Genomic DNA, 12,937 nt, shown 5'->3' on the forward strand with positions numbered 1-12,937 from the left:
GCAATCTTTCTGACTTGGGCAGTGTTCATTTGGTGTGAGAAAACAGAAAACAAGCTTTCAAGTAAACTTGCCTTTTAATTCTTTATCTGTCCTTGGTCATTTGTTTAACAGAGGAGAATCTGACATTAAACTCAGCAGACAGATATTTAATGTGTCTTAATACATGAAATCGGAGAAGGCACTGGCATCCCACTCCAGTACTCCTGCCTGGAAAATCCCATGGACGGAGGAGCCTGGTGGGCTGCAGTCCATGGGGTCACTAAGAGTCGGACACGACTGAGCGACTTCACTTTCTCTTTTCACTTTCATGCATTGGAGAAGGAAATGGCAACCCACTCCAGTGTTCTTGCCTGGAGAATCCCAGGGACGGGGAAGCCTGGTGGGCTGCCGTCTATGGGGTCACACAGAGTCGGACACGACTGAAGTGACTTAGCATAGCAATACATGAAATAATGGAATATTTTATATAGTTTTATCTTTAAAATACAGCATTTTTCTACTATCAGGATATATAAAGTCTTAAAATAACTTTGAGACGTCTTAGGGCTTCCCTGGTAGGAACCAGGAACCATTGAGAAAATGATTTACTAAAATGATATTGTCAGAATTACCATTTTGAAAGATAGTGTTTCTGTTTTGCAGTGCTCTTACAGCATGGAGCTGAGCCAACCATTCGAAATACAGATGGACGGACAGCATTGGATTTAGCAGACCCGTCTGCCAAAGCAGTGCTGACTGGTAAGTCTGCAAGCTCTCTTTGGGTATTCTGGGAACAGTATAACACACGAGCTTCCTAGATAGACATTCAGTTTCTTGCAGTTAATGGTCTCGATTAGATTATTACAATAGTGTCAGTTTAGTTGCTATTCTTTTCTATATCTGACTGAATAGTTGACATTTGATTCTTGTCTAAGAAAAATAAAGCTTTTTTTTTCTTAATTAGCTTTAAAATTTTGTGATTCCTACCTTTACTGGGGCCAGAGGTAGTAGATAATCATGTGTTACTAATCATTCTCTTGCGTTTTCAAACAAGATTCTGGGCTCACCAATTTCAAAACCTTGAAGAATGGCAATTATTGTATTCTGCTGGGACATATTGATGTCCTGGGAACCTGTTAAGATATATAAGACTGTCGTCCCCTGGTTTAGGTTTATTTTAGACTGTCAGGCTTTTTTTTGAGTAGTAATATGAGCTTTCCTGGTGGCTCAGATGGTAAAGAATCTGCCTGCAATGCCAGAGACCCAGGTTCAATTCCTAGGTCAGGAAGATCTGGAGAAGGAAATAGCAACCCACCCCAGTATTCTTGCCTGAAGAATTCCATGGACAGAGGAGCCTGATGGGCTACAGTCCATGGGGTCGTAAAGAGTTGGACAGGACTAAGGGACTAACACTTTCACCTTGGGCTCAGACGGTAAAGCATCTGTCTACAATGCGGGAGACCCCGGTTCAATCCCTGGGTTGGGAAGATCCCCTGGAGAAGGAAATGGCAATCCACTCCAGGACTATTGCGTGGAAAATCCCATGGACAGAGGAGCCTGGTAGGCTGTAGTCCATGGGGTCGCAAAGAGTCGGACACGACTGAACGACTTCACTTTCACACATTTCTCCCTTAACAGAGATTTCCTCTGAAGCAGCTCTCTACTATATTATTTTTTGGACTCTTATTTACTGTGTGATCACCATTAAAATTATGTCTAATAGTCAAGAGCCCGAGGGGCTCTGCTGTAAGCTTTTGAGCTTGGGCTTTGTGATATTTCTTTTGGTATTACTGAGAAAATTTAGACTAGTCCCCCCAAAAAGTCCTAGAAAAGTGAGCTATTACTGTAACTGACAATTCAAAGTTTATTTCTTCCTTCCCTGTTCCATGCTATTCCCTGTGTGCCTTTTTTTTTTTTTTAATCTTGGGGCACCAAAAAAGCCTTGCACAGCAATCAGTATACAATTCATATTGTGGACACCAGTTTGGGTTTTGTTTAAGTGAATTAGTAAACACTATTATGTTAATTTAAATTATATCAATTTTAAAGTTTTTGCTTGTTTTCATTGGTAAATATAAAAGCTATAGGCATAAAGAGTTTATATTTAGTCCTGATTTTAATTTTATTTATAAATTTCTGTGATACTGTTACATTTTTATATGGATTTTGTTTTGATTTTGAATGAAGTTGTGGAGGCATTTTGTCTGTTAAATAATACTGGTTTTAGGAAATTTGAGAGGTAAAAAGAAAATGACACTTTCACCCACAGCCAATCCCCTAAGACACACTTTGCTAAAATTTTGATTTATTTCCTTCTTGGCTTTGCTCTTACTGTGTATATTGTTTTCATATAGTTGTAGTCATGTTTCATTATATAACATTGAATCTTTTTTCTTCACTTTCATAGCAAAGGTATTCCATGTTCTTCATATAAATATTTTAAACCACAGTGTATTCTGTTGATTAACCATTTTCCATTTACTTGAATTTATTTCCAAATTTTTTTACTTTCAACATAGGTCAATGAGCATCTTTATGCATAAAACTGATACTAGTTTTGTAATTAATTTTTAAAAAATTTCTGCTCTTCTTCTGATTCACAGGTGAATATAAGAAGGATGAACTCTTGGAAAGTGCCAGGTGTGTTATAAATATGTACCATAAATATTTTACTATATGATTTTAATCATTTTATTTTACAATAAGCAAACTCCAAAAGAGAATGAATTTTTAGTGGTCACATACATGTCTCCAAATAGGATTTGATGAAGAAAACAAATTGCTAATACATTTTTTGTGTGTGCTAGGAGTGGCAATGAGGAAAAAATGATGGCTCTGCTTACACCATTAAATGTCAACTGTCATGCAAGTGATGGCAGAAAGGTACTTCCTTTTGCAACTAAGTTTTGTATGACTTGAAATTATGTTTGTCTTTTAACTTAAAACATTTGCTGAAAATTCTCCTTTTAAGCAATAATTTCTGTTAATTCTTAATCTTAGTAAAACTTCGTTTATAATAAATGTTTAGTTAGCTTCCTGTTTGCAATAGTGAACTTACAAACTTGTATACTGTGCTTTGGTATATATGTTGGATTTTATAAAACCAAATTATTACTGTCATTTAGATAGTAATAAGTTATAAAGTAAGTTATAAAGTTTTTTCTCAATTTCTGGTTTTATATTTGGATTTTTATCTTTATATATGTATGTTTTTAGCTATTGAATTTCACTGATTTGTCTGTTTAATATTTCAGTCAACTCCATTGCATTTGGCAGCAGGTTACAACAGAGTAAAGATTGTACAGCTGCTGTTGCAACATGGAGCTGATGTTCATGCTAAAGATAAAGGGTAAATCAAGCATTTGAACAAAAATGAGAATTTTTTAAATGTTTCTGTCTTCATGATAATCTGTGTCATAATCTTGTAAGAGTCATATTTTTTACTAAACAGCATAAAACATTTATTGAGCTTATATAATATGCAGATTGCTCTGAGAGAACAGGAAATTATAAACCATTAAGGCCACCACCCATAGGACTTATACTATGTTTTAGGAGGCACGAAAAGACACCTAACAACGTAAGTTCTCTAGTAAGTGTGAGGTGATAAATAGAAAGGGCTGGTACTTATAGGAGATTTTAGGAGAGAATGCTCAGTGCTGGGTGCAGTGGTTGAAAAATCTTTCCGTGGAAGGTGATCCTTCACCTGGACTTAGTTCAAGAAAACAGAGAGTTTAGGAAACATCACTCTGTGCAAGAGAATTGAAGGATCTTAAGCAAGGGGAATGATTCTTCTAAAAGAGGAGTTTTGAGAAATGCACTCTGGCAGCAATGTGTTGAATAGATTGAAGAAGGAGACTAGAGGCAAAAAGAACATGAGAGTGAGCATTGTAGGGGTTCAGGCGTAGTGAGATCTGCAGTAGTGGTGGTGGGGGAAATGGAAATGAAAAGAAGGCAGAGATGCAGGAGATGTTACAGTGTAAGAATGCATAAGATTTGTTGAATATCTGGATGTGATGAGATAGAATAAATGAGACTATTACATTTCAATATTCTGAAGCCCAATGCATGAGACCCAGTGGTACACATACTGAAATCCAAGAAATTTGTTTGTGGGGGAAACCATTGAGTTCACTTTAGAAGTCTTGGTTTTATGAGATGATGATGGAAACTCAGGTGGTGTTAGCTAGTAGATAGGACTCAGGTAAGAAATCATATAATCAAAATGGTGAGGAAAGTTGTGAGACTTGACGGAGAGTTCTGATAGAATCAGAAAGACTTAGCCATGAGTGGTCATCTCTTAACAAAAGGACATCATGGTGATGTCTGTGGTGATTAGTGAGTGATTCCCAAGGTGGAGCAACTTAAAGATACGTCAGGATTTTAGGGTTCTATTGTACCTTCCTGTTCAGAAAATTCTTCCTCTATTGCCATCATGAAGGAATTGGGTTTACGTTAAGGAATATAGCAGTTTACCTTACAGAATCTTTAAAAGAAAAAGTTTCAAAGAAGACCAAGTGTTTGAGTTCTGAGTTTGGAAAAGATACAGAAGTCAGTGAAAGTCGCTCGGTCATGTCCTACTCTTTGCGACCCCACGGACTATACATATAGTCCTTGGAATTCTGTAAGCCAGAATTCTGGTGTCGGTGGCCTTTCCCTTCTCCAGGGAATCTTCCCAGCCCAGGGATTGAACCCAGGTCTCCCGCATTGCAGGCAGATTCTTTACCAGCTGAGCCACAAGGGAAGCCCAGAAGGTGACATAAGCCATTTGCTATTTAAATTTAAGTACATAAGCTAAAGCATAGGGAATCTGTAATAACGCAGGGTTTTTCCCTTGTCTTATTGTAGTGATCTGGTACCCCTGCACAACGCCTGTTCCTATGGTCATTATGAAGTAACTGAACTTCTGGTCAAGGTTAGTTCTTACATACTTTTCTTACAGTGTGTATTTGTATATGTTTTTCTTTGTGTTTTTAGTGCTTGGTAGATATAGAAGAAGTATTTATAATCATAAAATGTGGATTATTGATAGGTCATTTGACTGCTTTGAGACTTTTAAAACACTGCAAGTCTTTATATAAAATAGCTTTCCTGTTTTGTGAATGTCAGACTAAGTGGTTCTTTTAATTTGTAGCTAAAAGTGCAGTTCAAAGTTCTTGAAAATATCAGAAAGCAATATTTAGTGAACCATGTATTTTTACAACCACTAGTTAGATTTGCAGGGCCTGCCTAGGTGTGTTGAAACAGGCTTACTTGGTAAACTTCATTTCTTCCAGTATACTGGGCAGAACGATGGGCGGCTATTGTTTGACGGACAGGTTCCTGGAACTGGCAAAAAGCTTCTTGTTTTGCTCCCTGTTGGATGAGAATAGAGGCTACATACTCTTTTTGAGAGTGGATTCAAGGATGTTACTCATACCCATTTTTTTTGTCCCCTAATCTCTACATATGTATTTGACCACATTCTTTAGTCTTCTTTCTGCACCCATTCTGCCTTTGAAACTTTGCCTCATTCTGTCAGCAGCTGTCATGGGAAGGACCTTTGTTTCCAACACCTCTATGTTTCCTCTTGGGCATGTGCTACCACTAAATACATTTTCCCACAGAAACAATTATAGTAATTAGATACTCTGAGTGGTCCATAAGCCTTTATAAACGTGACCATAATATTATTATACATTTAATACTAATGCTTTTGCTTATTGTAAAACTGAATTGAACTCAACAGAATATTTGCAATGTTATTGTGGATAAGAATGAAGCATCAGATAGATTGCAGGTCTCCCACATTGCATGTGGATTCTTTACCAGCTGAGCCCCCAGAGAAGCCTGATGGTCTCATGGATATATACATTTGTCAAAACTCATCAAACTATATACTTCAGAACTATGTATTTTGCCATATATAAAGTATATCTCAGAAAAGGAAAAAATAGTTCTTATTAAATCTGAAGTATCATTTGTAACTGTTTTTTAACAATAAAAGAATTAAATAGGCACTTGTGGGTAGGCTTAGCAACTAGTGACTCTTTTTCTGAGAGAGAAATGTATTCTCTTTTTGAAGTAACTGGTTTGAAAAGTAACCTTTGGGGACATAACCTTTTTAAGCTGGCATGATGTAAATTACACAGTACTAATATTCTAAGTTCTCTTAAAAGTTGAGCACTAAATATATGCTTTACCCGCCCCACCACCAGCATGGTGCCTGCGTAAATGCAATGGACTTGTGGCAGTTCACTCCTCTCCATGAGGCTGCTTCCAAGAACAGGGTTGAAGTGTGTTCTCTTCTCCTGAGTTATGGCGCAGATCCAACACTGCTGAACTGTCACAATAAAAGTGCTATAGACTTGGCTCCCACACCACAGTTAAAAGAAAGGTTAGCATGTAAGTATAAAATGATGACTGTTCAGCTAAACTCTTACACCAGTAACCTCAAACTTTTTATTTCTTGGGTTTTTTCGGGGAGGAGGAATTTTTAAATCATAGGCTATTTTCCTTAGCCATGGGTATGTATCGTTGTTCTTACTAGCATATTTAATCACTTACTCTTAAGATGCTGTGAAAGGAAGTATATTTGTATTTGTTTTTTTCAAGGCAAATGCTTTTTGTGTTACAGATGGTAGGCTTTTGGAAAGAGAGAATTTGAGTTTTGTTCCTATCTTTGATGTGACTTTCTAGTTATCTGTCATGAAGTTTTTAGGTGTTACTTGTAGGATTTCTGTCTTGTAAACATAGTCCCCAGAATGTGCCATCTAATATTCTTTGGTATCTGGACAATTCTGTGCTTTTCTGTCTATAACTGAAGTAGAGATAGTGGTGAGAAATAGCCACCTAATTCAGGTATATATTACTATACATGAATAGGAAACTTGTGTTAAACTGGAATTACTCTGGAATAATAAAGGAGAATGGGTAGTTTCACAAAAGTGATGAATAAAAGAGAGGAATCTTGAGAAAATGCCTCATTTCTAAGTGGCTCTTAGAAATATCCAGCTTGTCTAATCCCCAGTGTGTGAGCATAACCATCTGCTATTGCCATAATGTTAATATGGGGACTGTGATCTCCTTTTCTTTTATTTCTTTACTGAGAAAAATTCTATTCTTTTGGGACATGCTCACAGCTCTGCTCTGGGAATATATTGCAATAATCCGTATACCAGACCAAAATAGACTTTGAATTGGCCATCTTGTATACTCATGGGAATGAATTGAGTCATAACCAAGGGGCGCTAGAGTACCACTATCTCCCTTTCCAAGGGTTGTATTTGGAGACTATCTTTCGGGCTTCAGTCTGGCAACTTTGGTAGATAATTTTGAAAATAAGTTCAAGAAAAATACTATGTCTCTTTTACAAGGTAAGTTTCATAAATTTGATCATTCTTATGCCAATTTAAATGCTTCTTCTTCATCTAGATGAATTTAAAGGCCACTCCTTGCTTCAGGCTGCACGGGAAGCTGATGTTACACGAATCAAAAAACATCTCTCTCTGGAAATGGTGAACTTTAAGCATCCTCAAACACATGAAACAGCATTGGTAATATTTCAGATTTAAGTCTTTAAAATGAAATAGCCAAAAACATCCTAAGTTAATCATAATGCCCTGCTTCTTTTGGTGATACTGGATAACTGACATAATGTCCTACTTTTAATAATAGTATTGTTCTAAAAAGTCTGTGCTTTTTAAGAATTAGTGCCTCTGGATATATAAAGAAAATATTTCCAAACAATACAGAAAAACAGACAACCTCATCCCCTCAATGGCAACCCACTCCAGTATTCTTGCCTTGAGAATTCCATGGACAGAGGAGCCTGGTGGGCCACAGTCCATGGGGTCGCAAAGAGTTGGACACGACTGAGCAACTAACACATCCCCTCAAAAGGCAATACAGTTGTTCATTTGTGCATCCTTCTAGACAAAAATTTTATCACATACTGGCATATATTATATGTGACTTTTCTATTATAATTATATCTCATTTGCTTTTTTTTATTATAAAAAGCATAAGTGTTTATGATTGAAAAGTTAATCTTGCCATCAAGATAAAAACCACCTGGTTCTCCTTTTGTTATTGTATTCTTTTTTTTTTTTTTCAAAATTAGATCTAAGTCTGTATATGTCCCCTTTGTACTTGTGAATAAAGTATCTGTGAGTAGAGGCAGTTTCCCTAATGGAGGTAATGTCAGCTCTGTGGTTCTGTAACAATGTAGATGAGAACTGGGCAGTGTATGGAAAAGCAGTAAGAAAAAAATGGAAGTGACTAAAGGTAAGTGTTAGAAGATCAGAAGGAGAATGTGGTAATCAGAGGCTACTTTAGAAGTAGAAATTTAAAAGGAGCAGAGCTTTGTGAGTCGCAGAATGTACTTTCAATGAGGGAAGATGACAATAAGTAAATTAATGTCTTTGGGGAAGATTTAATTGTAGCTTCCTTACGTTTTATGGCTAATGTTCATCCTTATGCCATGATATAGGGCACGAAGTTTATGTAGGAACCTATCTATAAAGCATTTTAGGCCTCTTTGCTACTTTACCAAAAAAAAAAAAAAATCCATGTTAAAATAGTGTAGTTGCAGATTGATAAGAAATGCCAGTGCAAAATTTAAATCATAACAGCATCAAGATGGTACAGGGAAATTTGGAAAAACTGACATGGGAAATTTTCCAGTCTGAAGAATTAATTCTACATTTTGTTTCCCCTTAAGCTTTCTACTATTAAACTGCTCATTTTTGTGATTAGCCTTAGAATGCGAGGAATTAACTCTTGGTAGACATTGTATTGCAGAGGCAGTGTCTTCTGAGTTTCGAGGTCCCAGGCCCTGCCGGTAAAAGGATGAGGCTGAAGAGAAAGGGTGCAATTTGAAATGGATAAGCTCAAGAATTCTTGAATATAAACTATTTTCCATTCTCTGTGCCATCCTGATAGATGTCCTGGGATGATGATTCAAAACACACCAAAACAGCTGTATTCACCAATTGGAAATGATGTTATTAAGGGCAAGGGAATGAGTTTGGTGACAGCAACAGTATCAGAATGAATCTGAAGCAAAGCCATGAAGATCAGATAAGCTTTATAATTAGCAACAAGTTAAAATCAGACGCATTCATGTATACTGTGTTTAGATGTATGTGCAAATTACCGTGACAGTTATCCAGAAGTTTTATTCCATGAATTCTCAGGTTTCAGTTTTAACTTAACGTTCATACATTGATTAAGTCATTCACTCACTGACATTTATTGAACACCTGTTGTGTATGAGTATAATCCTGGATGTTGGGGAGATAAAGATCTGGGACATGACCATGAGAGTTTTACTGGGTTTATGACTGGCGAATCCCTACCTCCTGTCTCTCTTCCTCCTTGATGCATCATAGACATAGATCCTGAAGCCTCCAGCTCAGACTGTATCAATTTCCACCACCAGTTTTACCAAACAGGTAATCCAAGGTCCTTATTCTGCTAGAGCAACTCATTGAGAAAGAAAGAAAGAAATACCACCTAGTTTGTCAGCGATTCCATCAGTGTTTTTACCAAGCAGAATCCAGAGCTGACAAACGCTGTGCTATTTCTTTATTAAAGAAATCCCGACGTTTGGAGTGTTTTATTAACCTTTAAAAAATAACATAAACATCATGCTCTTTGGGAACAGTTTTGAAAGGACTGTTGATCACAGTTTAAGGTTTTCATCACAGCAGTGGTAGCTTTTGCAGAGATGGAGGGCAACTATAAAGCTTGATCAAAATATTTAGTAACACATCACCTGGTAAATAGGATTTTCAGGCCCTGTCAGAATTTGGTAATCATTGCACATTCTAGCCAATAGAAAGTCTTTGAAGAGCAAAGTTAAGTCAAACGTGAAACAAAGACATGAAATAACTAACATCTTGATTATTTTTGGTTGGATACACGAATATTCTTAAAAATCAGTTGTATAGTCCTTGATTAATGCTTCAATTTAAATTATCTAGCATTGTGCTGCTGCATCTCCATATCCCAAAAGAAAGCAAATATGTGAACTGTTGCTAAGAAAAGGAGCCAACATCAATGAAAAGACTAAAGAGTAAGTTTGCTTTTAATAATTAAAAATTATTGACTCTTTTGTTTTCTGGAAAATACATTCATTGTCCGGCTGACTTTTTCTCTTTAAGATTCTTGACTCCTCTGCACGTGGCTTCTGAGAAAGCTCATAACGATGTTGTTGAAGTAGTGGTGAAACATGAAGCAAAGGTATACTTCATTTTTGGTAATTTTTGGTAATCCAGTGAGTTGTTTCTGATTTTGTAGATAAAATGCCTGATTTCCTAAACTATTTACTCTCTCCTAAGTATTAGTTTTTCCCTCAAAATAGTTCTGCAGATACTTTTTTCAGTATCTTTTTGCTAGAAAAGCTGTGGATTTACTCAAAGAAACATTATTCCTGTATATCCTTCCTTCACCCTTCCTGTTAACCACACCTCACTGGTCAAGTTATTCTTTTTCTAACAGTACACTCTTAAGAGTATCCCTAGCCAGACATATTTATTCTGGAATTCTCTTCTGGTGTCTTCTGTTCCTTGCTTACATGATAATTCCTATTATTTACCCCAGCCACAGTGTCTCTTACCCTCTGTTATTTCTGCCAGAGAACATGGAACAGAAGGAAATAAGTTACTTAAATAAGTTGACTAAAAAGATAGCTCTTCAGATTGTGAAGCTGCTGTTCCATAGTTGGCACTTGGACAAAAAGCGTTTTTTTTTAAAAATGAATCACAAAAGTCATTCACTCCAGAGCATTCAGGAGAGAAATGTTTTGTTTATAAGAGTTATACTTTTTATTAGGAGAATATGGTTTTTCTGTTTGTAGAAACAGTATACTTAAGTTTAAAGTCAAGCTGATGTCACTGTGTTGGGCACCGTAAGCTTAGATAATATATATCAGCTGTACCGCCAAAAAAGTCAAGTAGACTTAAAGAAAATAAAGCATTGTATTCATGGAATAGTTAGGTTTTCATCAAGGCTAAAAGTCATCATTTCTTACCCAGGAACTTAAAAAAAAATTCTCAATAAACAATACACATAGCATCCCAGATTGGAAGAGATAACAGTCATTTAATTCAATGGTTTTCACAGTTTTCTTAGCCACAGATCCTTGTCTTCTTCAAACAAAATCTTGGTAGAAATACATTATATAATAGACGAGCTGGCTCTTCTCTAAGTGAACTTGGCAGAACGATTTTCTAAGCTGTCCTTTCTTGGATTTCCACTCAAGGAACCACTTCAAATTCTGCAGTTTTTTTTAATGTTGCTTCTCAGTGTCCTAATAATTTCTCTCTTATTTGGGGGAATTCTTGATAATGTATAATTTCAATCTTTCCTATTGTAAAGTATTAAAAAAATAAAGTTTATTTCTGCTTGACTGCTTGGCATATCTCATTTGTCTGTCTGTTCTATAACTTTTTGTTGATTGCTTCTTTTCTTACATGTGGTGTGTTACTTGAAGACTATCTGGATGCATATTGAATTTGAGTTGTATAACTCAATGAAACAATCTTGGCTAGGGTGACCAACCATCCTAATCCCCAAACTGAGGGATTTCTGGGAACACAGGACTTTAAGTGCTAAAACCAGAAATATCCCAGCCAAACTAGGACAAGTTGGTCCCCTAATATTGACACAGAATGGCACCCAAATAAAGTTTTCAAGTGGATATAGTTCACGGTTTCAGTGAATATGAGTTCATGAATAAATAGATTAGTTGCTCTGAGCATTTTAAGTTGATTTTTCTGATTCTGTAAGCATGGAGACTAGCTTTTTGTAGGTTACTTTTGGAATTATTGAGAAAATCTTACTATATAATCCTGTTCAGATGTTCTCCAGTTCCATGAATGTGAATTGGATAATGTCTTAAAACACACTAGTGGTCACATAATTACTGAGGAATTTTATTTTTCAGTTACGTTTTGAAGAATTATTTTCCAGGGTGGCAGGGGAGGGAGTTGGTGGGTTGGGAATGAGATAGAAGGGGTCTTACCGAAGATTTTTTTAATTATTACTATGAAATTTTTCAAAAATACAGCCAAGTTGAGAGAGTTTTACAGAGTGTAACTATATACTCGCCATATGAATTCTACCACTAGCTGTTCACCATACTGTTTTCTTACATATCCAGCAATTTTTCCCTCTTATCAGTATCTTACATTTTTTGACACACTTCAAAGTAATTTGCAAGTTACTATACACACCTCCCTAAATTCTTTTAGTAGGCATCAACTAGAGGTCAGTATTTGTTTGTAGTTTTTGTTTGGATGTGGAATTTACGTACAATGAAATATACAGCTCTTAAATGTACATTTACTGAATTTTGCCTAATGCAAACACCTGTGTAACCAAAACTCTTGAAGATAGAGAACATAACCACATGGCAGAGACAGTATCCCATCCAAGGCAGTCTCCTTGCCTAGAGGCAACAACCATTTTGATTTTTTCTACAGTAGATTGATTTGCCACTTTGGACCTTCATGTCCATGAGATCGTACAGTATTCATTGACTCTTTTGTGTCAAACTTTTTTTCACTCAGGTTAATGTTTTGGCGATTCAGCAGTAACAATAATTCTTTTTATTGCTGAGAATATTCCATTGTGTGAATATACTGTAGTGTCTTTGTACAGATTGTATTTTAAATGATAAGATAGAAGATTAAGCCAATAGAAATAAGTATTTTAATGCTGATTTAGTGTCTGACTTTGTTATCTGTTATCTTGGGGTTAGTCTCGACATTTCTGCACCTCAGTGATCCTTAAAAATACATGCATTAGACCTTAGGCAGTGTCTATAAATGCGATGAATCTATGAGTGCTTTAATGCTAAACACAACTATTATTCAACACCTTAAACTTTTAATCCAAAATTGGGTCTCCTGATGTCGGCCTTCATGAATTGGTGAATTTGTACTCTAAATTTGAGAGAAAATAGTTTATTTGC

The 12,937-nt window shown here is 36.1% G+C and overlaps 1 protein-coding gene across 2 annotated transcripts in view; it reads left to right on the forward strand.

The window, feature by feature from the left end:
- The window catches only part of TNKS2 (tankyrase 2), a 65,325-nt gene that overhangs the window by 19,972 nt on the left and 32,416 nt on the right, over positions 1–12,937 (forward strand). For both annotated transcript variants that reach the window (XM_061402790.1, XM_061402791.1), the window contains exons 3-11: positions 643–738; positions 2,583–2,619; positions 2,787–2,862; positions 3,234–3,328; positions 4,828–4,894; positions 6,177–6,363; positions 7,393–7,514; positions 9,945–10,036; positions 10,125–10,203. In XM_061402790.1, coding sequence (XP_061258774.1) covers positions 643–738; positions 2,583–2,619; positions 2,787–2,862; positions 3,234–3,328; positions 4,828–4,894; positions 6,177–6,363; positions 7,393–7,514; positions 9,945–10,036; positions 10,125–10,203 — 851 coding nt within the window. The remainder of the gene's footprint in view (positions 1–642; positions 739–2,582; positions 2,620–2,786; positions 2,863–3,233; positions 3,329–4,827; positions 4,895–6,176; positions 6,364–7,392; positions 7,515–9,944; positions 10,037–10,124; positions 10,204–12,937) is intronic.

This window comes from Bos javanicus, chromosome 26 (assembly GCF_032452875.1).
Source record: "Bos javanicus breed banteng chromosome 26, ARS-OSU_banteng_1.0, whole genome shotgun sequence".
In the NCBI taxonomy this organism is placed as follows: Eukaryota; Metazoa; Chordata; class Mammalia; order Artiodactyla; family Bovidae; genus Bos; species Bos javanicus.